The sequence below is a fragment of the Octodon degus genome, unplaced genomic scaffold, assembly GCF_000260255.1.
Source record: "Octodon degus isolate 3935 unplaced genomic scaffold, OctDeg1.0 scaffold00307, whole genome shotgun sequence".
NCBI classification, from domain to species: Eukaryota; Metazoa; Chordata; class Mammalia; order Rodentia; family Octodontidae; genus Octodon; species Octodon degus.
Window position 1 is genome coordinate 760,857 of NW_004524883.1, and position 25,174 is coordinate 786,030.

Sequence of the window (25,174 nt, forward strand, 5' to 3'; positions counted from 1 at the left end):
GTGGGCATTAATACTGTTTCCTAAGTTTGTAAGACATGTAAAACTATCCTTCAATTCTTATCAAGAGTGCTAACCTAAAAAATCCTGGCAAACAATTCTAAAGTTTACTTTAAAAGTAAAAATCTTAATTAGCTGGGTGTGATGACACATAACTATAATGTAATTATATCTTGTTAATTATCTTTGTTAAATGAGATCAGTTTGGAAGTGTTGACTGACACTAATTAAAATATGACAATAAAGAGAGAGCTCATGGACTATAAAGACAGTGCTGGCATCTGGTGCTGGTCCAGGGTGAGCAGTTAGGATCAGCACTAATCCTACCACCACAGTAACCCTTTTAGGCACCTATGAGTAACTATCCAAGGAAGGAAAAACGCAAAGGGGTTCTCTCAGCTCTAGTGAGGCCAGTTTTAAAAAATGACTTTGGCAGACCCATGAAAGACTTCTTTTCTGTCTTTTTGACACAGGGTCTACGTAGCTCAGGTTGGCTTTGAGCTCACTTTGTAGCCCAGACTGGTCTAGAACTTGCAACAATCCTCCTGCCTCAGCCTCCTGAGTGCAGGAATCATAGGCTCATGCTACCACATCCAGCTCTATAAAGTCTTTCTCACAAAAAGCAAGACAGTGTTGTTACAAAATTTAATTCTCAAGCATTATACCACTTTTAGCAATGTTTTCAGGCAACCCAGGCTGGGCTTTCACTTCATTCCCATTAAACTGCTGGCAACAAGTGGGCAGAGTGCAGGGGGCATTGCTGTGGTATCAAAGGGGTCTAGAGTTGTCTATGCAGTTACAGGAAGAAGCAGGCATGGCACTGGAGCCACAGGTGGGGAGGTATTCATGGAAAGTGGGGATCAGGGTGTCATTCTTTGTCTTCTGATATTTTCCCAGAAACTCCTGTTGAGAAGGGAGCAGCAGGGGTCCTAACATTGGAAATGATTTCTGGAGATCTTATTCTGGAGCCTGTGGGCGTCTCAGTCTTGTTCTGCCCATCTTTCTCTCCAGCTTTCTGCACCATCCTACTCACCTTTTCTTCTCTCTCGGTATCTTCTTCCTCCTCAGAGTCCAAAACCAAGTCTCCTATGGTAATGACTGAGCCAATCACAGGTAGAGAATATGCTGCAGGCGGAAACCGGAATCAAATTTCTTTCACCACAGAAAGCTGACTGGCTAACCAAATAGCTCAGCAGATTAAAGCACCTGCTTTGACAGACACAGGAGCTGGGACTTCAATCCTCAGACCTGCAGTACTGGCCCTACCCCCAGGGCATGCTGAGACTGGTGGTGCATGCCCATAATGGCAGCATTTGGGAGGCTGAAAATAGGAAGATCACTGCGAGTCCGATCTACGCATTGAGACCCTGTATATATACCCTGTCCTAAATACAAAAATAAAAAGAAAGAAAGAAGCTGCCTGTTCCAATCCTGACCCAGCCCACCTACCTGGCTTCTTGGCCTTTGGAGGTGATAAGGATAGCTTCAGGGGGTCAATGTAGCAATCCAAGCAATTCCTGAGACAGAAGCAAGCAAAGGGCAGGATAAAGGGAAAGAAGGCAAAGAATGTGCTCCTAGCAGGGAGAAGCAGCCCTTCACTCACTCCATTTGCTCTGAGGCAGACAAGGCAGGTGGATTCTCCTTCAAAGTCGTTTCCCCCAGGATCTGAGGTGGACTCTTCGACTTGCCAGTGAAGGCTGCTCTTGTGCCCACACCTCCTGTGTCTGCTGTGTGTATCCCACACTCTTCCCTGCTCTCAGGCTGAGCTATGACTTGGCTTGGTGGGTCCAGATTCCTAAAGGGCAACAGCATGACTGTGGGGCGCTCTTTAGAGCTGCCCCTTGCAGATGTCCACCGGGATTGGATTCTTCGCCGGCCTAGAGGGGCCAGATTGAAGTGGTGGCCAGCAAAAGATTCAGGATGCTTCCTTGAAGCTGGTCTCCCAGGGCTGGGCTTGGCTTTTGGCAGAGGACTGTGGTAGAGAGTTGGTCTTAACTGCCTAGGAGGATTCTGTCCCATGGGTTTGGTCAGGTTCACTGAATCAGAAACAAAGTGCTCTGAAAGAAAGCAATGGGACTCCTTATAAGTAGAACAGATGCTACCTCAGGCCCACATAACTTCCAATGGGTCAACTCAAAAGTCAAGCTAAACACCATACCCCTAAATCGCTACTTTCCCAGATGCTTCTGTACCTGGAAGAGGCCACCCCATGTCTGCAGCATATTGGTTCAAGACAAGAGAAGAGGAGACAGAAACTCCAGGCTGCATCCAACTCAGGACATCCTGAAGCTGCGGGCAAGAAGAGCTATGAAGACCACAGTTTTGATACAATCACCCCACACTCTGCCCTGGTGCTGTACCCCAACAAAACCTGCTGTGCCTGTACTGCAGGCAATGCTCTCTCTAGCTGACACAAGTATTCAAAAAACAGCTTTTCCACGGCAGCCATGAAGGGTTCCCCATACTCTTCTTCAAGCTCCTGCTGAGCAGAAAAAGCAGCAGGTCAGAAGAGGATGAAAACAGCTCCCTATCGGCCTTCACAACGGCTAGTCTCACCTGCAGCTTTGAGGTCAAATCCAGAGAGGCCTCTGACAGCTGCTTCACCTGCTGGCGAAAGGTTTCCCGTGCCTCCAAAATTTTCCTCAGATCCCGCTTTGTCTGTTGAGGAAGGATATGGAAGGCAGAAACATTGGAGACACCAGGATTTAGTAGTCTGGAGAAGGGGCAACTTTGGTGCACTAAGCATGGTGTCAGGGCTTGTTCCAGGGATTACTCACAGCTTTAGGGTCTGGCGGCACAGCTCCAGACTCCGGGAAGTGGTGATCCAAGGCACTCAGAACCTGGGCCCAAGGCTGGCCTTGCAGGATCATCTCCACCACCATCTGCACGATACAGAGTTCAGAATCCCCTTTCGGGCTTGCTACCCCTTCCGACTAGTCTCACCCCCAACCTGATGGCCCTCCACACGTCCTCGCAACGCTCCCCTTTCCGGGTCCCTCTCACTCCAATACCTTGGCCTGTAGGCCCATACACAAGCGCTCGTGGTGCCGGTAGCGAACCAAGCCGGGGGCGACAGCGCGCAGGGAGTGCAGAAACTGGAGGACACGAGGGAAATGCTCCACGCAGTGTCCGCGCACCACTCGCCAGCTAGCTGCGGCAGCAAAGCGCCAAGTGGCGGGACCGGCCCCCTTGGGGGTGGCCATGATGCGCCGGCTACGCCCCGGGGTGGTCCCTTCTGGCGCCTTCCCCGGGGGAGGCTTCTAAACCCTTTCCTAGCGACGGGGCTTCCGGCACCTCTTCGAGTCTCGCATTTTTCGTTCCGCGCTGGATACTTTGCGATCTTCCTCCGTCCTTCCCACAGACCTGTAGAGGTATGGAGCCCCCTCCTGGCTCGGCGTGTACCCTGAATGGAGAAGCCGACAATCCGCCGTGACGTTAGATGCACAACTTTAAATGCTGCCGCTATCTGGAACTCCAGAGACCTTACTTCCGGCTCTGAGACTGGTTTCCCTAGCTTGGAAGAGGTCTGCGCGGAGAGCCAGCCAATGGGCGGCCAGAGAGAGAAAGTGCTTCGTGACGTCATAAAGTGGGGCCGCGCGGTTCCCGCGTACTCTTCGCTCCGGAGGCCTCCCTGGTAGATGTGGTGAGGGGATTGCGGCCGTGTAGTCTCCGACCTTTGTAGTCTGTGCCTTCTGGAGGACTGCGGAAAAGCTAACTCTGGAGACTCTACTGATAATCTGTAAGCTGGGGGTGCCTTCGCCAACACCTTCGTCTGAAATAGGTACCCAGCGCCTCTGAAGCCTTTCCCCTAGTTCACGCTACTTCTGTGAGAGAAGTCGACGTTTTCTTTCGAGAAACAAAAGGGGGCGCTCACCTTTAAAAAAATAAAATACATTCAGAGATTCAGAGCTGGGTGCTGCTCAGAGGCACAGGGCTTGCCTAGCTAAAGAGAAGCGCTGGCTAGAGAGATCTCCAGCGTCGGGCCCGGGAGATGGCTCAGTAGAAGTGCTTGCCTGGTAAGTGCAAGGACCTGAGTTCAGTCCCCGGTTCCACCAAAAGGTCTCCTGTATCGCAAAGGGATGAAGGAATGTGTGAATGAAATAAATAAGAATTCGGGTATTTGGAGCTGCAAGGTCGAAGTTAGCCACGCAAGGTGTAGAGACCTTGTCCCAAGATAGAAAAACAAAAGTCCCGAAACGAAGGGGTGGGGTGGGGTATGTAACTCATTGGTAGAACTTTTGGATTGAATCCTTTTTTTTTTTTTTTTTGCAAAACCAGGGATTGAACTCAGGCTCTTGGGCTTGCCAGGGAAGCACTTATTCCACTGAGCCATCTCCCTGGCCCCTGGATTGAATCCTTTGGATTGAATCCTTAGTACTATCAAAAAAGTTTGAATAAAAATATTACATTGTTAGTCCCCTTTTCTCTCCATGGTGGTAGTATAAGTACTTTTCTGTGATATCTCTTTATTGTTTCATGTAGTTAAATTACATTTTGCCAGGGGTGTTTAGCATACAGATCTGTGATCACCATAATGAGGCTGAAGCGGGAGGCTCGGAAGTTAAAGTTCAGCCTGGCCACTTTCAGATACAGTGTCAGCATGAAAATAATCCAAAAGGCTCACGCTGTAGCTTATTGGAAAGACCCTGGGTCTGAATTCCCAGTACTTCAAGTCAATAGGAATAAATAAAAATAAATGACAATTTAAAATATTTTTCTTCAAACAGCTGCTTTGCACACAGCTATAAGCAAACTGTTTTACTATCTTCTGGTCATCCTAGTGCCTCCCACTCACTCCTTCACCAAGCAGTATATTGTGTTGATTGATTTAAGTACCTGCCTTGACTACTTAATGAAGATTTAGTGAAACTGCACAGTCTTTTGGGGTTGTTTCTTTCAGTAGGTCTTCTAGACCTACTGCTCACACTATCCCCACCCCAAAATCAGTCTTCTGAGATGATCTATGCACTTAATTGCCAGTGGGACACCTAGTCCAAAAGTACCATAAACTGAACATGTGTTATTCTAATTATTTTGCATAATTCCTCCATTTATTCTTCAGTATCCTTCCTCCTTTGAGTAGATGTTTCTTTTCTCTCTCTTCCCCGCCCCCCAGCCCACCCTGAAGGCAGAGCAGGCGTGGCATGTGGTACCAGGGATTGAACTTGCCTAAGTCCCTTGCACTTGCCTAAGCAGGCACTTTAGACCGCTGAACTATCTTGCTGGCCCCATATCTGAGTTTCTAATCTCTGTCATTTTCATTCTTTCTAAAGAGTTCCTTCTAACATGCCTCACAGGAAAATTTGCTCTTGACAAATTTGCTCAGTTTTTGTTGAGAATGTGATAATTTTCCTTTTGAAGGGTAATTTTGCTGAATACAATTCTAGATTTGAAGGATTTTCCCATCTTCAGCTGACCATTTCACAACATTCCCTTCTTGTCTGAATGGATGTTAATGTAATTCTGTTGAACACTTTTCCTGCCCTACTTATTTTAAATTTTTTAATTTGTCTTGATTGGCAGTAGTTAGAATATGATATGCCAATGTGTTGCTCTTTTTTTTTTTTGTCTGTGTTTTTGGGTGTCTGTCATGTTTGCTATTCTTTGAGTTTCCTGTATCTGGTTTGGTATTCATCATTACCAAATTGGTCTTAGACCAGGCTGGTCTTAGACTTTCTGTGAGAATTTTTATTTTCTTGAGTCAGGGTCTTGCTATGTAGTCCAGGCTGGCTTTGAACTTACTATGTTGCCCATGCTGGCCTCGAAGTCATGGCAATTCTTCTGCCTCAGCCTCCCAAGTGCTGGGAATACAGGTGTGTGGCATCATGACTGCATAAGGCTGTGGACACAAACCGTAACACTTTTATCCAGATTATGAACTTGCAGATTTCCTGCCTCAGCCTTCCCAGTGCAGGGATTAGAGGAATGTTTCCTTGACCCATTAGACTGTCTTGAAGACTTGAGTTAGGAAGAGTAGTTTCTCTTCTAAGCCTTTGTTAAGAGTGGAGTGTTCTGCATATATTTCTTTTTTTTTTTTTCTGCATATATTTCAAAATGACAACTTCTCTCCCCCTGCCAGAAGCCCAAAGGGAATTTTCTATAGTTTCACTGTGAGAGTGTGGTAAAGTTTGTGGAAGTAAAACTAAAAGTCTAAAGATCCTCTTAAGAAAATGGGCTTTCTTGTGCTGGGCATGGTGGCACACACCTATAATCTCAGCCCTTGGGAGGCTGAGGCAGGATGATTGTTGCAAGTTTGATACCAGCCGTGGCTACAAAGTGAGCTGAAGGCCAGCCTGAACTGCATAGAGAGGCCCCCATTTAAAAAACAACAACAAAAACCTCTCCTAGAGTTTTAAACTCCTTTCACTCTGAGCCTCCAATTACAGTTTTCCTGCCTGGATTTTATAGAAGTTTCTGCTAAAAAATTATGATTATCTGCATGTTTTTCCAGTTCAGGAGACAGTAGTTTGCCCTGTGCCCTCAATTCTCTGCTAGGGGCCGGGGAGATGGCTCAGTGGAATAAGCACTTCCCTGGTGAGTGCAAGGGCCTGAGTTCAATCCCCGGTTCCACCAAAAAAAAAAAAAAAAAAAAAAAAAAAAAGACACCTCAATTCTCTGCTAGACCTAAAGGGAATTCTATCTGTCTGTCCCTCTTTCTGTATCTTGCTGTAGCCCTTCCTTCCTTCCTTTGCCTTCCTTTGTGTTTTTTGAGACAGGGTCTCACGTAAAGTCCAGGCTGGTGTTAGACTTTCTGTGTAGCTCAGGCTACCCTCAACCTCTTGATTCTCTTACCTGAACCTTCTCAGGCTTGGATTAAAGGCATTTGTTAGGATATCTTCTTTCTTCTTGGCACCATGAGTTAGGAACCCAGGTCACCAACTTAACTCTCTCTTCTTCAGATCTAGTCCATCACTAAGGCTAATCAGTTCCATTCCCTATAAAACCCCATCAACCCCCCTTTTTTTCTTTTTAGGGTCTGTATCCTAATTTAGATTTTTCTTTCACCTTGAGGAAAACCGTACTGTATTCACTTCCAGCTTACCTTCTAAGTTTTTTTCTCCTAGTTCCTTTTCTATCTTGCTTTCATCACAAATCTGGTAAATTAGAAACGGATTACCTCATCTCCATATGAAAGCTCTCCCCCCGACTTTGACAAGAAAGTCTAAATCCCTAAAATAGCAAAAGGTCTTTTTAAAAAAATTTTTTTTTACAATATCAGAAATTAAACTCAGGGCCTCACCTGTGCTAGGCAAGTGTTCTGCCACTGCACTACATCCCTAGCCTGGCAAAAGAATTTTTAATGACTTAGCCTAAGCTTCTTTATAACTCTGCACTCAGAAGGTACCTATATGCCAGTCTTCACTGTTGCATGTTCCAACTGTGCTGTCATCTCACATTTCTATGCTTTACATGTGGAGTATGATTTCTTTGTCCCCTGCCTCTTGAACTTGAATTCTCATCATTCATGGTTCATCTGATAATCACCTTCAGGAAGCCACTCTGGGCAGATTCATAATTCTCTGGGTCACTCGGCATCCTGTCCAGCCTATGCCACCATGCAGAACTTCCTAGGGTTACTGTAAAGATTAAATGAATCAATAAATACGTGTTTAGATGTCTTCTCAAAGCTTCATGCAGTTGGGGCTTTTTCAGAGGTAGCTGAATCTAGAATTTGTCATGTCACAGTTGATTCATGGTGTAGTGCTAGAATCAAGAGCACTAGGATTAAGGGTGTGAGTGCTACCTGCCCTAAGGAACCTGGATAAGATATAAGGTATAGAAAGAGCTGTGGTCATCCCCCCTCGCTTTGCTACCTTATGTCTGTCATGAACTGTTTCTCCTCTGCGATGCCTGTCTGCCATGCCACCCCACCTTGGAGCCAGCTTAGTATGGACTGAAACCTCCACTAACTGAGCTAAATAACTTTCCTCCCTTAACTTGTGGGTGTTGGGTATTTGTCCCAGTAGTAAGAGAAGTAACCGACAGCATAGGTTGCTTGAAATAGAACCTGGCTCCTACTTAAATGTCATGTACATCTTTACTGTTAAGTTACCCTTTAGTATCTGTGTGGAATTGGTACCAGGATCCCCCATGGATAACAAAATCTGAAAATGCTCATGGCTCTTGCATAAAATCTTGTTGAATTTGCATAAAACCCACAAATCCTTCTAAATACTTTAAATCACTGCTAGGTTACTTTTAATGCCTAACACACTATACATGCTATGTAAATATTTGTTATTATTACACTTTTGTTTAGAGAATAATGACAAGAAAAAAAGTCTGTATATGTTTAGTGCAGACAGTTTTATTTCAGTATTTTCAACCTTTGGATAAATGGTTAAATACATGGATGCAGGAGCTGCAGAAAAGCAAGGTGGGCTATTTAGAATGTTTACATAGGGGCCGGGGAGATGGCTCAGTGGAATAAGTGCTTCCCTGGCAAATGCAAGGGCCTGAGTTCAATCCCTGGTTCCACCAAAAAAAAATAATAATAATAGAATGTTTACATGTCTGTCACCCATACTTGGCAGAAACATTCTGGGGTGCTGTGTCCTGCGGGGTCCTGAGAAGGTGCAATGGGAGATTAAGAAAAGCCAGGACACATAATAAAAGGAAAGGTAGGACCAGGTAGAACCTCCCTGATGTAAAGGCAACACAACCCAGCATGGTCTTTGTCTTTATCCACAATAAAAAGGGGAGAAGTGCATGATGGGATTGAAAATGGAAGGTCTTAGTGTTTTGTTGAGAATATGGAAAGCAAAACATTTTCAGAGTATCTGTGCTATAGTAAATAGGGAAGAACTCTAAGGCTGGACACTTGCTGATAGGTCACTGAGCTGTCAGTTTGTTGACCAGAGGCAGGACACAACCCAGCACGTTCACATGGTTCACCTCACCTCTGGCACTCCATGTTCTCAGGGCTGGCCTTGCTATAGCTCAAATGTATGGTCATCTGCTCAGCTGCTTCCCTGCACTGGGGGGAAGGGCTTGCTTCTTCATGGTATGTGTTGTATTATTACGAGTGCCTCACACAGCACCTTGTTCATATCTATGCAGCTAGCAGGAATGGCTTCACTTTTGCTCTTTTTCTTGCCCTTAGGAGTCTTTATCCTGCAAGACTTTTTTAAGCTGGAAGGTTCAAGAAGATATCAAGTAAGAACTCAGAGCACTAGGCACATGATCTTATAGCTACTGGTGGACCAGAAAAGTGTAGACAGCAGGAGCCCAAGAAAAAATACAGCTCAGAAGAAAACTGGAAGGTTGCTAGTCCTTAGTGCACACAGGAATCAAACCTAGGAAGCTTGTTCTGAGCTTCTGCTATAAGAATACTGAATGTTTTTATTTTGAGACAGAGTCTTGCCTTTTAACCCAGCCTGGTCTCTGACACATGATCCTCTTGCTTCAGCTTCCTGGATGCTGTGATTACAGATATGCCTGACCATTAGTAAACATTTGAGGTAAGAGTGTCTAGTGACTACTCTAAAGTAAGAGAACAGTTTCATTAAAACCAAAGCCAAAATCCCTAAAAGTTACCCAGAGGAAAATGGTAGCAGAGACGAGAGCTATACAAAGAGCATGGGCTCTGTGTCCATGAGCCTTACCTTCTCTTGTGGCTTCCTATCTGTAGCATGGCACACAGTCCATGTATCAGTGGGTAAGCTCACCAAGCAGAGCTGTCCCAAAAGCCAGGAACTGGGGAGTTACATTGATGGCTCCACATGCCCCTCCCCTAGCCACATTCCATCCTTCCCCAAGTCCTGTCAACATGACCACCTATATATTTGCCCAGGGTGTCTTTCCCTGTTTTCAGCACCAGCACTGTAGCCCAAGTAACATCTCTAGCATAAACTACGATTGCCTCCTGGCCTGTGTCTGCTTTAATCCATTTCTTACACTGTAGCCCAACTAATCCAAAACACAATCTGCTTGCGTTACCTCCAGTACCTTATGCCACTCAAAGGCTTTCCATTGGACCTTAGCCTGACCAGGATCTTGGGCCACTGAGCCCCACAAGGCTTAGGTTTACATTCCTCAGCTTCATCTCTTCACCCTGTCCCTTTACTCTTTTGCTGTAGCTGTACTATTCTTTCAGTTTTGTTACTCTTCTAGCCTCCCTTCCACCTTGGGGTCTTTGCAGAGGCTCATCCATTTTCCTGGAGTGACTTCCCTTCCCACTGCTAGCAATGCCTTTTTGTCCTCCAGGACCATCTTTAGGGAAAGCCTTGGTGTCCACCACTGCCACCAGGCTAATCACATGCCTTTCCTACAAACTACAGAGCTGTGAATTCTCTGTCATCTTGTGCAGTTACTCAATTAATCTTCATTTTTTTCTCAGACTGGGAGAAATGAAGAGTGACTCATAGGTTTTGGGCTTGACCAAGTAGGTTATTATAGTAACATTGAAAGGGGGAAAACTAGGGGAAGAACAGTTCAGGGTAGAAATAACAGCTGATAAACCACTTTCAGTTTCAGATAAGATACAGGGTATAGCTGCAATCCTATTATAGACTGCTAAATGATTTTGAATAAATTAATTCCCTTGCCATAGTTTCTTCATCTGACAGATGGGCATAATATTGCTCAGAAAAGGCCTTATTAAGGTACTGCTGCTAAAGGAGAGATCTGAAAGAAGGGAGGTGTGGTAAAGGAGTGTTCTGGACAGAGAAAGCACAGCTACAAAGGCCCTGGGGTGAGTGTGCCTGTAGGGGCCAAGAAACACCAGAGAGTGGAGCAAAGTGGCCTGGGCAGGGTGCTGTGGATGGATGGATGGATGGATGGATGGATGGATGGATGGATGGATGAGTTCACGATCCTTGATCCATGGGAGGAGGACTTGGCCACCCAAGCAGAGCCCTGAGGACTGCAGGGAGGTCCCTGGTGCTGTTTTGCATGAGGGAAGAAGCTGATGAGGGAGGTATGTGGATGGGCAACCTGACCTCACTGACATTTTAAAGATCCCTCTTGCTGCCAAGCTGAGAATAGATGGAGTGGGGAGGACCAGTGAAAGCATGGATGAGTCTGTCCAAGTGAGGGAGGAGGAGGAAGAGGAGGAAGAGTCTTGGACTATGGTGGGCAGATCAGGAAAGAGAATTTAGTAAGCCAGGAGTACAAATATACAGATTTTCAAATGCTAATGTATAAGCTATGGAGAAAAAGTATGAAAGATTTAGAAAACGTGTAAATGTTGCAACTTTTTCTTTTTTCCTTATCCCCCCATCCAGTGGCACTGGGGCCTGAACCCAGAGCTTTGCTTCATTCGTAACGCCCTGCCATCACTTTTTGAGACACAGTCTCACTAAGCTGTTATCCCAGGCTGGACTGAGCTTCCAGTGTGTCCTCTTGCCTCTGACTCCCATAGTGCTGGCTTTATAAGCATGTACCTCCACGCCAGGCTTAGCACAATTTGTATGTAGGGTGATGAGAGCTCACCAAGATGGTGACTCTTAGGCAAGACTTAAAGGAGATGAGGAACAAGCCATAGAGACATTTGAGGAAGAAATTTAAGAGAATCCAGAGCCACTGAAGCAGGATGGGCCCATCACTGTGCAGGAAAGCAACTAGACTAAGTCAGGGGAGAGTCAGAGTAACAGGTAATTGTAAAGATTCTGGTTTTTCATGAAGCCACAGTTTTGGAGTAGAGTACTGACATGAGTCACTTGCTTATTCTGCCTGCTGTGTGATGAGTTGGGTGTTACAGGGCAAGTACAGAGGCAGGGGAAGGAATAGGAAGTTGGTGCTGACACCCAGGCGAGGGATGAGGAAGCTCCGAGTGGCACAGGTGATGGGAACAGTCAGACTCTGGACACATATGTATGGAAAACAGAACCCAAACACTTGCTGACAGATGGATGTGGGAGATGAGAGGGAAAGGAGGCAAAGATGACTCCAAGATCATGACCCCAAGAATTGCAAGAGTGGAGCTGCCACTGACTGGGATGGGGTGGCTGTGGGAGGGAAGCCAGGAGTCACATTTGCCACCTGGAACATCTGCTGGATGTCAGAGATGGTGAGAAGGTGATAGGTATATAAGGCCAAGGGGGGCTGAGCTAAACAGCAGGTCTGGGGGCACAGTTTTGGGCCAGTGGTCCTTAGAACCTGAAGACTGGGTGATGTCACATGGTCAGATGTAGCTGAGCAAAAGAGCACCTGGGAGCAACCACAAGTCTCAGGTACCCCGAGAGCAGAGAAGCAAGCACAGCCAAGGAGGCAGGGAATAGCAGCCTTTGAGATGCAGGAGGAACAGGATGGTGGCCTGAAGGCAAAACTTCATCTTTTAAAACAATGTTTTCAAAGAGTACTTAATACCGGGGGAGATGCTCAGTACAGGTTGTATGTGGGGAAAAGCAGCAAATGAAGCAATGTTCGCAGATACTTTCTCTCCAGTGGTCGATTATTTTCTTTATGGTTTTCTCTGTTTACTTAATTTTCAACACTGAGCATGTATTAGTGTTACCTTGCTAGAGAAAGGTATTTGGAAACATCCTGGAACCTATGTGTACTCCCAGCATATGCCTGTGAAAAAGAACTTGGGCTTTGTTTCCACAGGAGGTGCTATGGAAAGGGGGAAGTCACGCCCACCACAGGGGGCTTCAAGTCCAGTTTGATGGCAGCAGCAGCCTCTGGCTGGGATTCTGGTGCAGTCTGACAGATGGGCAGAACAGTGGTTTCATTAAAAAACAGTTTACTACCATCTGTGCCTCCCAGTACAGGCTCCCAGTACTGGCTCCCGACACAGCTGCCCCAGGCTCCCTTCTGAGCCCCTGGGGGGCTGCTCCATGCTGGCCCCCACACTTTGGGGCAATGTCCTTGATCCTCTGACTTCAGTCCCATTGCTCCTGGTTCAGGGCTAAGCTCCACCTCGAGATGCCATAGGGATGGACTCTCCTGAACGACTGTCACCTCCAGCTTCTGAGAAAACCCTGCCCCCAGAGGCTGGAGCCACATCCACCTGGATAACACCATGCACCTGGGAGAGCTGTGGGCTGTCCAAGCTGGCAATGAGCTGGCGGGGGCCTGGTCTCACAGGCACAAATGTCTGGCGCAGGGTCACTGTCTCATTGCCCCCAATGTCCCTGTGGAGAAAGACATGGTTTTAGGCCCGGAGTAGTGCAGGGGGCTTGGGGCTGTAAGGACTGATTCAGGGCAGGCAGGCAGGAGCAGCAGGAGCTTCCATTCAGGCATCTGGGCTCAGCTGGAATCCACACCCATGACCAGGAAAAGCCTGAACTTCAGGGCCACATTAACATCACCACATCAGCAGCCACACACCCAACTGGCTGTGCTAGAAATCTCCCCAACTGGCTGTGCTAGAAATCTCCCCACCATCTGGGCTCCTCCCTGTCTGTTTCTGCATGCACCTGGACAAAGTCTGCTGATGTCACCCAGAGGCAGCTCACAGCCTTCCCTGCTCTCTGTCACCACGGCTCTTGCTTGACCCTACCATTGCCATCTCACTGCGGTTCCCAAGAAAGACCAAGATTATGGGCTACTGAACTCTTAGAATATTTTGCTGAGTTTACACACCTATAATATTCAAATAATGGAACTTAACAAAAAAAGGGTGTATATCTGTATAGATGAATGTCCATTTTGTATCTGTGTATTCAAAGCGGTTAGGATAGATATATAGTTACATTCTCTTAATGAATAGAGGGATTTGTTCTAATGGTGTTTGTAAATAGGATATCATGTCTGCATCTTGTACAGCAGTTAACCACTAGGAAGAACGTATGCAGTGTGTTAATTATTGAAACTGTCCTACCAATTTGATTTGAAAAAAAAAAAAAAAGAACAAGAAATCCTTAAAATGAGGCTTGGGGGCCCCACACAGCATTGCAAATGCTAAAGGAGTACATTGGACAAAATGATTCATTTCAACCACAACCACATTTCCAAGGGAAAAAAGAGCATCTGAATCGACCAAAATATTGGATGTTATGTTCAAAAAAGCAAATCCTTCCCAAGAATAGACAACTGGTATTTGTAAATGGATACACACTTGTGTGTCTTATGTGAGAAGTGGAAGTGAGAAATGTTCATACACACACACACACCCGTTATTGGTCTTCTTCATGAACCTCTGAAAAGTCATACATGGACCACCTTTCTGGGAATCAGGAATTTGCCCGTCTTCTCCCTGGCCTCCTCACCTCCTTTCTTTCTATTCCAGTCTGCTGACCACTCTGATGTAAACCAAATCCTTCAAGGGGTTGGCTTCCTTCACTTCAGGGATAAGCTCTGTACTCCCTAACCTGTCACGCAGGCTCATCTGACTCAGCTCCTGCTGCCTGCGGGGCAGCACCACCCTACCATTCTTCCTGCAGACCTTTCTGTTCCCCAGACTCCCCTCTTTCATCATGCTCTGCATCTCTGCCTTTCCTGGCCTGAGCCCCTAGCTCCATCTCCTACCCTTCCTTTTCCTCCAAGGCCAGCCTCACTCCACCTCCTCAGTGAGAATTCCTGAGCACTTCCTTCTCCTAAAAAATGAATGTTGCCCTGTCTGAGCTCCTCCAGGAATCTGCATGTTGTATTTTAAACAGCAGGTATGACTGTAGCTGCCAGTGCCTGCTAGCTTCTGTCCTTCCTCTGCCTAAATCCTTACCTCTGGTACCCACTCAACCCAAGCATGCATTGGGGTCCCTCTGGGTTCTTTGGGTGGTGTATCCAGCACAGTCCTCTAGGGAAATAAGCCAACATCCCAAACTCTGAAGATGAGCTCTGTGGGCTGAGGCCTTGTACCTGCAGTATGCTGCTGAGAGGGTTTCCTGGGCTGGTCTGCTCCTACTGCTTGGTAACTGTGTGGTTGTGCTTCTCAAGTACCAGGGATCGAACTTGGGACCTTGTGCTTACTGGGCAGGCACGTATGGTATTCAACTCCATCCCCAGCCCCTGAAGTTTATAGTTTAACAGGTTATGTTTTGGCTTGGTATAAATCTGCATTAATTTTTTGTAAATTTCTCCATAGACACAAGGTTAACAGTTGTCTAGGCACAGGAAAGCCTTTGAAAGTCTTTTTTTTTTTTTTTTCTTCTTTTGCGGTACCAGAGATGGAACTCAAGACCTTGCACTTGCCAGGCAGGCACTTATGCCACTGAGCTATATTCCTGGCCCTGAAAATGTATTTAACTATCATTTAATTGTAATGTTTCAGAAATTAACCTTTGGGCTGGTGAGATGGCTCTGGTCTAAAGCACCTACTTAGAACAAAATTAGCAAAGCACAGGGACCACGGTTCAATCCCCCAGCACCACATGCCAGCCAGCCCTGCCCCCTGGTAGGCTGAGCTGGCCACACACACACACACACACACACACACACAAATAAATAAATAAATAAGAAATTTAAAAAAAAAGAAATTAACCTTTACAGTGCAATAATTAACATTTCCATATGAAACCACTTTTTAGCTGGCAGTGTCATTCTCTCTTCCTGACCTGGACTTAGTGTTAGATGAGGCCTTCACTATCCCTCTGCCTTGGAGCTGAAGTTGAGTACAAGTCAGCTGCTAATACTAGCGTGCCTTATAGCTGTGTCGGTGAGGGGTAATGAAGCTACTCTTTGATGTGCATACTGGAACTTGGACACCCTGGAGGGTACTGCCCTTCAACTGGGTACTTGTTTAGTTGTGTTGACAGGGCTTGGAACACTTCCAAAACCTTGCACTTCAGCTGTGCATGGTGGTGCACATCTATAATCCCAGCACTTTGGAGGCCCAGGTAAGAGGATCAAGGCCAGCCTGGGCTACATAGTAAATTCTAGGTCTACATAGACTACATAGTGAAACCCTGCCTCAAACAAAACAAAACAAACTCTTGGACTTTTAAACAGATTCCTTTATACATACACCCACATACACACACCCATACCCACCCCCCCACACACACAGGCAAACAGGCGGCCAACCTGTCCTTCATAACAGACTATTTCTGTGTATGCGTTGGCATACACCTTGCTCTGAATGAAAAGGACCTTATACCCTTGTTTGTTTACTTTGTTAATTAGTCTTAATGCTCCACAACTTCAGGCTTTTGTTCTCAAAGTCAAATCCCCTGACCGAGAAGGGAAATTGCCCACTCCAAGTGTAATAGTAGAGAGTATGATTCATACTGTGAGGGAAATTCCCAAGAACGACTTGGGACAGACTTCCAGCTTCCCTGTGACTGTTTGGATGGTGACAACAGTCATCTGGAGGAGTAAATCCTGGAATGTTTATTAAGTGCCGGTCACCATGCTGAGGTGGCACACCTTGTATAATGGGGTTCCACACCATACCATTGCCTTTGATGTGCAAATGGAAGGCAAAGTAACACCCATCTTAGAATCTAATGCATCTGAACCAACAGCTCAGGTTGAGGTTTCCGAATGTCCTGGATGCCCTGGTCTGAATTAGCAGTGAAAGAGTCACAAAATGTCTAAGGAAAGTCTGCCTTGAGAGACCATGATCTAACTCTCATTTATGGCAGACTGGGGCCCTCAAATGGAGAAGAACTACTACAAAGATTCAGTTAAGGGGAAAGGACAGGTGTCTGACCCTCAGCATAATGGTTTTTCCCTCAGGTCCAGGTGCCCACGTAGTCAAGGCCCCAGTGGGAGTGCTGAAGGATGTCTGGTCTTGGGACACCACAGGACAGGGGAGTCTCCCCCATCATGGTGGAAGTGCTGATGAGATATCTATCAGACAGGACCAGCAGCCTACATGAGGTCTCAAGCTCCACTGTCTGAGCTGCCAGAGGCCTTTGTAGTGTGACTGACGACAGCTGCTTTGTGAAGTAACACAGAGTTTGAAGGGGCCCCAGCTGGGGCAAAGTTCAGGAGAGCAAATTTCAGCTTTGGCCTGATGGAAAAAGTAGCAGCCACCACAGGAGGAGTGGGGAAGGGAGTGGGCAGAGAGGGCCCAGACTCTCAGGAGTCTTCTCTGAACATGAAAATGCCTGTCCTTATCACTGAAAAGCTGATCTAATGGGAAGCCATGCTTTTCCTGGGGAGAAAGAGAGTGTAGAAATGTCTTGGCCTAGGAATGCAGTGTGGTATGCATCATCATTGAGCCCAGGGTCTCATCAGCCTGAGGTTAGGCCCAGTCTGGGTAAAAGGGCCTGGCACAAGGCTTGCTCCCTTGAACTGCTGCTTAGCTGTCATGGCACAAACTGGGCAGGGCAGTGACTGAGGGCCTTGTATGTGCCATAGTGGAGAGAACAGTCTGCTCCCTTTACTCTGTAAGCCCTTGTGAGACATGGCTACAAGCCTTCCCATTTGGCAAGTGATGATGACAATAATGAAAATGACATCTAGTGGCAGAACACTAACTTTGAGCCATGCACTGCACTAACCAACCCTCAGTCCAAGTGCTATTTAGAGACTTAGAAGAGTTATACCCCTTGCTCCAGGGGACCTAATCAGGAGTGATAGAGCTGGGAATAGAATCTAAATCTTTAGGGTTCTACAGCTTTGCTTTTAATCACAGGACAGTCTCAAAAAGGCTTTAGTGATTGCCAAGTGAGATAATATTCCTGAAAGTGCCTGGTCAACTCTTAAGTGCTGGGCAGTGTGGTTTGCTAATGATTCCCAAGTGGAGTTTCACTGCTAATTAGATGGTGAGGCGGGACAGGAACATGGGGCGTGGCCTGAGGCCCCAGTAGGCTTCCCAAACACTGATTGGACTGAATTGACCAAATTGGGGGAACTGCTTAGTTGGTCCCATGCTGCTGTATAGAGTCCCTGCCCAGATAGAAAGCAAAGCTGGGACCCAAGGCAGCCTGGAGGCAGGGGTGGTGGTGGGGCTACAGTGCAAGAAAATCCAGACTTACCCAACATTGAGGACTTTGGGTCTCTGTAACCCGGAGCCCTCGAGCCGGAATACAACATTGGTCAAGGTAATGGGCAGGGGGTTCTTGAAGATAATCTGTACTTCACACTCTTGGCCAACCACGGCTGCTCCCAGTAACTGAAAGAAAGATACTTCCTACATCAGAGACCCTGGCTAAACGCATGGGGCTGTATGCTGCTCTCAAGGGGGAAGTACTTAGCATCAAACTTTCCCAAGTCATATTCTCCTGATTGAAGTCTTCCCAAAAGTCACAAGGGAATTTCTAGCCCACCCCCTAATTACCACAGAATCAAGGACATCTGATCCTATTTTACAGATGAGGGAACAGAAGTCTGAGAGCTCAGAGCTGGTCCTAAAACTTTTTCTCCTAGAAAAGCCCATCAGGCAGGCCTGCTCCTAGCTTAATGCCCTCCCCCTTCTACAGTTTCCCTCAGCCCCAGGTCACTGCTTACTGGCCACCCCTCATGCCCAGAAAGCTGCACTTACTGTGAGGGAGAGGTCTGGGGTGCGCACGCGGAAGGTGTGCTGCTTGGCCAGCACCTGCCCACTCTCCTTGACATGGCCTGAGACATTGAGCAGCATGGCCCCTTGGTCCACGAGGTGGGGCCTATATTCCTTGTAGGCCACGGGCATAGTCACTTGTTCCGCTGGTGGAAAGTGGCACAGGGTCATTGAGGCCTGCTTCCCCAGATGAGCCTTCCCCAGGGGTTTTCACTGCTCTGGGAGCTCCTCATCTATAGCTCTGGGAGCTTGGCCATCTAGGGGTCAGGACAGGGGAAGGAGTACTTACAGGCTCCTGGTGCAAGCACCACTTCTTTCTTGCTCTCTTTGAAGATGGACCCTGTGACACCAGTGTAGTAGGTGACAGAGAGGTAGAGATGCAGCTTCACAGTGCGGCGACTGCTGCCGCGATTTGTCAGCACCACACAGAGAGTCAGATCCTGTCCCATCACTGCGTCCTGTGCTTCCACCTGCATGGCCACGTCCTCAGCAGAGTCCCGGGTGGCGTACACATTGGGCTTGCTGCCATGGGCAGCTGCTGTCTCTACTGCCTTCCGCTCTGCTTCTGAGCCTGGAGGTTGAGGGTCAGGGGTGAGGTCCCAGCTTCAGCTGGGGTGAGTGAGAGCGCTCAGCAGAAACACTCAGCATAGGGCAGATTGCACTGGGAGATTGGTACCTTCTGGGTGCTTATACGTGTGGGTGATGTCCTCTCGCATGTTAGAGCTGACAGCTTTTGTGACAATGAGCGTGCCAATGGCCTTTTCTTCCACATACACAATCTTGAAGCTACCATCTTCCTGCCGTTGCCAGTATACCTTGTCACTGTTCACCTGTTGGAGAGGAGGGGTGAGAAGCACTGAGTTAGCCAGGGGTGACATGGGACTAGTTAACCCCTAGTCCCATGTCACTTCCCTATCTTCACCCTGAGATAATCTCAGGTACTGCAAAGCAGAACCAGGTTCATTGTTGGAGAGTTTCCTGAGAGGGCCTATCTGGGCGATTCCAAGCTGAGCCAGAAGAGGCCAGAGTGGTGGGTAGAAGCTGGTCTGGGAGGCTCCTTGCTGCACATTTTGGCATTAATAACAGTAATCCCTTATGCTCATTCACTGGTTTTATGACTTGTGAAGCAGTTTCATACCCATTATCTCTTTTGATCATGAGTGCAGGAAGCAAGGCAGCCATTATTATCCCCTTTTTACAGCTGAGGAAACTAAGCCTCTAGAATGAGTGACTTGCCCAAGGTCACACAGCTAGTCAGCGGTGAGGTCAGGGCCAGAGGACCCAGGCCTGAAGTCAATGCATCATTCCAGGTGGCCTGAGGGGGCACCTGGAGCCCAGCCCTCACCTCAGCAAAAATGAAGGGTGTGTCATACTTCATGTAGACTAAGCCATTCTTGATGGACTCCACAGAGCAGGGACCACAGCAGAAGATGCCTAGGGAGGGAGGCAGGGCAGAGGTGAGGGTCCTGAGGAAGCTGAGAGGGTAGGCTCAGGGTCCCTTCTACCAAGCCTTGCACCCTCTGGCTCATAGCCTCTGGACAAAGCCAGTAGCCCTCATCCAGACACTTGGGGTCAGCTGATACTCAGTCAAACCATAGGAGGGAAAACAGAGCTATCAGATTTCTTAAGCCCAGGAAGCTCTGCCAGAGGATGGGCTTGGGGCAAACCCAGGGACAAGGGTAGGAATGGCTGTCAGAAGCACACTTTTTGGGTGTGTGTCTGCAACTCACCTGGACCCTCATCCTTCTTCAGAACCAACCCGGGGCCCAGAGTGGCTCTGCTGGCTGGCTAGGAGAACAATGACACCATCTTTGCCATTGCAGAAGGATTCACAACATCTCAGCTCTGTAGCCTACTCTGTCCTCTCTACTGGGAAGTGGGGTGTGGGGAAGGGGAGTGTTCTGTCTTTATTGGACTTAGGAGGGCTTTCTGGAGGAGATGGACTGGCAGGCGGAGGTTGTGTAGAAGAGGGCAAACAGGAAGCACAGGCTGTCTGACAGGAAAGAATCTTAACAACACCTAATATGATGGCCTCCTTTTACATATGGGGAAACAGGCTCAACAGGTGAAATAGATACCAGGATCTTATGAGACAGATGAAGGAGCTAAATATTTAGTGAATGGCTACAATGTTCCAGGCATGCTGCTAGTCCTCCCTGGTACATGATTTCTCATTTAATCCTCCTTATTCAGTGTTTATGATTTCCATGTTGTGTACAAGAACATAAAAGCCCAAAGGTGCAAGGTATCTCATCTAAGAAGTGATCAAGGTGCAGTCAAGGCCTGGTTTCACTGGTTCCAGGGTTCCCTGCCTGCCACCCACCCCACCTCTCCTTAGAGAGGGGCCAGAGCTCAGAGTCCCCAGTGTCAGGGCCAGGTGGTCCTCATCTCACAGACATACAACTCATGGGGACCATTTATACAGATAGATGGTTGAGAGGGAAGGGGCTGGGCCAGGCTGTTGGATTTGGGGAGGGGCAAGCTGGAAGGGCAGCCCAAGGCGCTTGGGCCAGACTCTAAAGGTTGGAAGGGGCTGGGGCCCTCTGAGCAGAGTGTACAGTAGGGCTTATTTCTGCAGAATTCTGTTTGTGAATACAGAAAAGAGACAAGAAATAAGAGAGGCAAGAGACTGATAGATTATGTCACCCCAGATTACATGTGAGGGCTATGTTTTAAGGGCTGGTTTTTTTCTTTGAATCCTGAGCCTTGATTTTTCTATACATCTAACTCATATTAAACAATAGAACAAACAGGAGAGGAACTTGGTGAAAATGAGAATGTGTTTCAATAAGGGAGGGGTCGGGTCAGGTCTGCTCTGAGTGCCAGGCAGTGCCCCCACCTCTGCAGGCCACCCTACCATGTGTCTCACGGGGCATGGAGTATTTCTCAAACCTGAGAGGTCTTCAGAACTACCAGGTTAAACTTCCAAAAGTATAGACTGTGGGTCCAGAGCTAGGGATGTAGCTCAAGAGTAGAGTGCTTGCCTAGCAGGCCCAAGCTTCTAGGTTTATGATGTATCAGGTTTGGAGTGCGCTCCCAAAAAGAAAGTAGAAAATTAAATAAAAAGCCATCTTGCTGGTGTGGTTCTGCCTGCCTGTAATTTTAGTGCGTGAGAGAAGCAGTAGGATTGCAAATTCAAGGCCATTTTGGGCTAAATAGGTCAAGCCTGGAATGGATTACATAGCAAGACCCTGTCTCAAAAACAAATAAGCCCGCCAGGGTCCCCAAAAAACAAATTGAAAACAATGAACAAAAAAAGATGAAAGGAAAGCAACCATTTCCCCGAAAAAAACAGGAAATGTTTATACTTCATGTTACACAATTATATGCTATTTTTTCACTAATAATTATGACATTTTAACTTGAAAGTAGATATATAAATAAAAAGTCCCTTTTATTATATCCATGATGTGTAAAGGGGGAAATAAAAAGTAAAAATAGTGGATTTGCTGAAGGAAAGTGATCTCTTTGCCTACTCTTGAATCTTGAATTTTGAACCGTTTGAGTATATTAACTATGATAAATAAAATTAACCCTTATGAATAAAATTAAGGCTAATAGATACATAAAAAGGTTAAAATGGCCCAATGGTAGTTTAGTTGAGAAGCCTGCTTAAAATACTTTGGGATTAAAGGACTCGGGTCTCAGACCTAGGCCAACCTGACACTCTAGCATTGGTACTCAGGTGGAGGGGATCTGGAGGGAGCTGATGTGGGTCTAAGAGCCAGATAGGGGCTGCCTTACCACTGCTAGTCTCCTGGGGTGTGGCATCTACAACCTGCCACCCATCAAAGCCTGAGGGCAGATCTGGCCTCTTCATCCAGCAATCGTTCCACACATGAAAATTCCTGGGTGGACATGGAGGGAGGCCTAGGTGTGAGACTCCCATCAAGGCCTGCCCAATTCCCTTTCCTGCCTCCCTCCACATCCAGGCCTCAGGGCACCATCCAAGCAGATAGCAGCAGTCCAGGACAGCCCCAGCCTCACCAAACAGAATCATGGTTCAGATGCTCAAGTGGCTTCATGTTCTCATCAAAGTAGATGTCCATGGTGAGGGATGTGTCAGTGTCGTGTGCAGAGTTGAAGTTGGTGACAGTGCGTGTGGCTAGACCCAGGCATCGCAGCACTGTGGAAGAGCCAGGGTTGAGGTTCAAGGCATGAGGTGGGGGACGAGTGAGATGTCAGGTCAAGGATACCAGGGGAAAAGGGCAATTAATGCTGCCTATCTGCACAGTATACAGGCTCAGGGACCACAGTGCCCAGGAGGGCTTCGAACCACAGAGCACTTGGGGTTAAGGAAAGCTGGGCCACCTGTCTGGATCAGGCCCTGCCTATTGCCTCCTCCTCCTCTCCCTTAGGCTCTTTCTGTTGTTAACAATAATTAATGATAATTAAGGCCAGCTTACCATCCACCCTTGCTTGTGCCCTATGCTATGGCCAGAGCTGGGCTCGGCTGAGTGAAGATGGAACCTGGCTTCCCTCCCTCCTCCTCATGGGGCCTAGACCATTCCCTTCCCAGTCCCTCTACTACCTGTGGTGGTCACACCAGCAAAGACCCAACACTGGCCATAGGGGACAGAATAGCCTGTGCGTAGGTAGCTAAGCAGGATCTCCACGCTGCCCACCCACGCCGAAGGGTTGGTGCCTCGGGAGTAATCGCCAGACCAGTTCCCAATCAGGACTCCATTGTCATCCAGGGAGTTCACCTGCCCAGGACAAGATGGGGTGGGGTGAGCAGGGGGAGGGACTCAGGCAGGGTCCCCGGCCTCCCGTGCTCTGACTTTCCAACTCCTGTCACCTCTAAAGGTCTCAGGGTCAGCCTGACCCCACCTACCTCCTCCCGAATGCATCCCCCCCCCACTGTCTGACACAGGAATGTGAATCTTGGGTGTGCCAAGTTTTGGGTTTGGCCCTACATTCCACAAGAGCTGGGACAAGAGCCAAGGAAGGTAGAATGGGGGACACGTAATAGAGGAGGAGTGAGCCCTTTTTCTGCAGTACCCTTTATAGGGCAGGGGTAGCATTTGGGTACTGAAGAAATCCAGCAAGTACAAGACCAGTGGGCAGGGGGTGAAGGGAGACAGCAGGAGGACACTAAACAGGGCTCAAAAACACAAGGCATTCACCATGGCAGAGATGACCCTGGAGACACTGACTGGGTCCCCACGACCTCCATATGGCATGCCCCGCCGGTCTAGGATGTACAGGCAGGCATCTAGTACTCCGTGGTCAAACTGGAAGGAGAAAAGGCAGAGGTGGCCACAGCTCAATTTGACAGAGCTCAAACTCCAGGCCAGCAGCTTGCTCCACCCTCCATGTCCCTTGAGTTATGTGACAGTAGCCAGCCATACCTGGCCGTAGTTCCAGGTCCGCTCTCCAATCTGTGCTTCAGTTCCATAGTAAATTCTCCCAGACTCATTAAGCACATACTCCTGCCGCCAGTCCTCATGATCCACATACACAATGTCCTCTGTCCCCAGAAAACATGTAGCTAGTTCCCTCCACTCCCACCCTGGGCCCTACCACCACCTGGGAGGTCTGTAGAATTCAAGTTCAGAGAAGAAAATAGGGACACATTAGGCTGATGGGACTTCTCTCAGGAAGGAGGTAGGGAACACAGAGATGGTGGGGGAAGGCTGGCCATGGCCCAGGCCCTTCTTCAGGGGACATGAAATGGACCACTTTCTAATACTGGCCCAGGATCTCCCACCTGGACAATGGAAGTGTGACTTCTGTGGCCAGGCACCAGTCAGAGACCTGCCCTTCCCTCCTGCCCACCCTCTGCTCCTGACCCCAGGTGGCTCACCTGGGCACCAGGGGTTGAAGAGGATGTAGATCTCATTGCGGGGGTCAAGGGGCAGCTGGAACTCTCCAGCCTCACAGCGTGTGCGGACTGTGAATTGAAACTTGCCAATGATGGCATTAGGAGAGATGTGGACCCGCAGGTTCAGATTCTGCCCACTGGCCTTTGTCACATGGGCCTTCCAGCCCCCACTGCTCCCTTTGTCCACTGGGATAATCACGTGGGTGCCTTTGCCCACCTCTGGATTGTTTCCTGTAGTGGTGAAATGAACAGTTAGCTAATGAATCCTCATGGGAGAGAGGATGGAGGCTTTCACTTCTCCCAGCACCACCCAAAATGTTTAAGAGCCACTGTGTGTGCGTGTTCTTGAGTTGGATTAGTGTCTTAATCTTTTTTTTTTTTTTTTTTTTTTGCGGAACCAGGGATTGAACTCAGGTCCTTGCACTTGCCAGGGAAGCGCTTATTCCACTGAGCCATCTCCCTGGCCCCAATGTCTTAATCTTTAACGTTCGCCCTCAGAGCAGCGTGGTGTCTGCCTGATTTCTCCATGCATTAGGGCAGAGCCCCAGTTCAACATCCCAAACCTGTTTCCCTGATGCTGAAGTTAGAGGCTGGGAGGAGAGACCAGGGCCGCTGTCACCTATTGCCTGCCTGCCTGCCCAGTGCAGTGCCTGAATTGGAGGAGCAGAGCTACCTCAGCTGGTGCAGATCCTCCCATCCTGTAGGAAAAGGCAGTCCATATACTGAATGCCAACCCTGTCTCTTCCTGGGGCTGTGGCTCCCACAACCCAGGGCACCCTTGGTGGAGATGGTGGGGGTACCTGGGAAATTAGAGGCTGAGGTGGGCAAGGTTAGGCTCTAATCAAAGGGTAAGAGGAGTTGCCCGCCCCGGGCAGCTGCATAATCACTAGCCTGGGCAGCCAAGGGTCACCAAGCAACGCACTGAGAGAGGCACCTGCCTTGGGCCACAGGACAGAGATACAGTCAGAGTGTGTGTGTGGGGAGAGAGAGAGAGAGAGAGAGAGAGAGAGAGAGAGAGAGAGAGA

The 25,174-nt window shown here is 47.9% G+C and overlaps 2 protein-coding genes across 2 annotated transcripts in view; both read right to left on the reverse strand.

The window, feature by feature from the left end:
- Positions 1-555: 555 nt before the first annotated feature.
- Positions 556-3,578, reverse strand: LOC101585325 (TERF1-interacting nuclear factor 2). Its single transcript, XM_004647465.2, has 9 exons — positions 3,009-3,578; positions 2,775-2,879; positions 2,554-2,655; positions 2,369-2,476; positions 2,190-2,286; positions 1,601-2,054; positions 1,447-1,514; positions 1,031-1,122; positions 556-900 (listed from the first exon to the last, which is right to left on the reverse strand). The coding sequence occupies exons 1-9, from the start codon at positions 3,198-3,200 to the stop codon at positions 766-768; spliced, it is 1,353 nt and encodes a 450-aa protein (XP_004647522.1). The 5' UTR covers positions 3,201-3,578; the 3' UTR covers positions 556-765.
- Positions 3,579-12,638: 9,060 nt separating this feature from the next.
- Tgm1 (transglutaminase 1) overlaps positions 12,639-25,174 on the reverse strand; it is a 14,342-nt gene continuing 1,806 nt past the window's right edge. Inside the window, exons 4-15 of the mRNA XM_004647466.2 lie at positions 24,132-24,380; positions 23,677-23,795; positions 23,452-23,559; positions 22,857-23,031; positions 22,313-22,451; positions 22,070-22,173; positions 19,671-19,759; positions 19,002-19,155; positions 18,615-18,896; positions 18,311-18,471; positions 17,805-17,941; positions 12,639-13,073 (exon numbers count right to left, since the gene is read on the reverse strand). Of these exons, the coding sequence (XP_004647523.1) occupies positions 12,848-13,073; positions 17,805-17,941; positions 18,311-18,471; positions 18,615-18,896; positions 19,002-19,155; positions 19,671-19,759; positions 22,070-22,173; positions 22,313-22,451; positions 22,857-23,031; positions 23,452-23,559; positions 23,677-23,795; positions 24,132-24,380 (1,943 nt within the window). The 3' untranslated portion in view covers positions 12,639-12,847. The remainder of the gene's footprint in view (positions 13,074-17,804; positions 17,942-18,310; positions 18,472-18,614; positions 18,897-19,001; positions 19,156-19,670; positions 19,760-22,069; positions 22,174-22,312; positions 22,452-22,856; positions 23,032-23,451; positions 23,560-23,676; positions 23,796-24,131; positions 24,381-25,174) is intronic.

Coding starts and splice junctions, on each gene's coding strand:
- LOC101585325 (XM_004647465.2), bottom strand. CDS start 3,200: ATGGCCACCCCCAAGGGGGCCGGTCCCGCCACTTGGCGCTTTGCTGCC. Junction 2,477..2,553: donor ATTTGACCTCAAAGCTGCAG/GTGAGACTAGCC, acceptor TCTGCTCAGCAG/GAGCTTGAAGAAGAGTATGG. Junction 2,287..2,368: donor CTGCAGTACAGGCACAGCAG/GTTTTGTTGGGG, acceptor TCTTGCCCGCAG/CTTCAGGATGTCCTGAGTTG.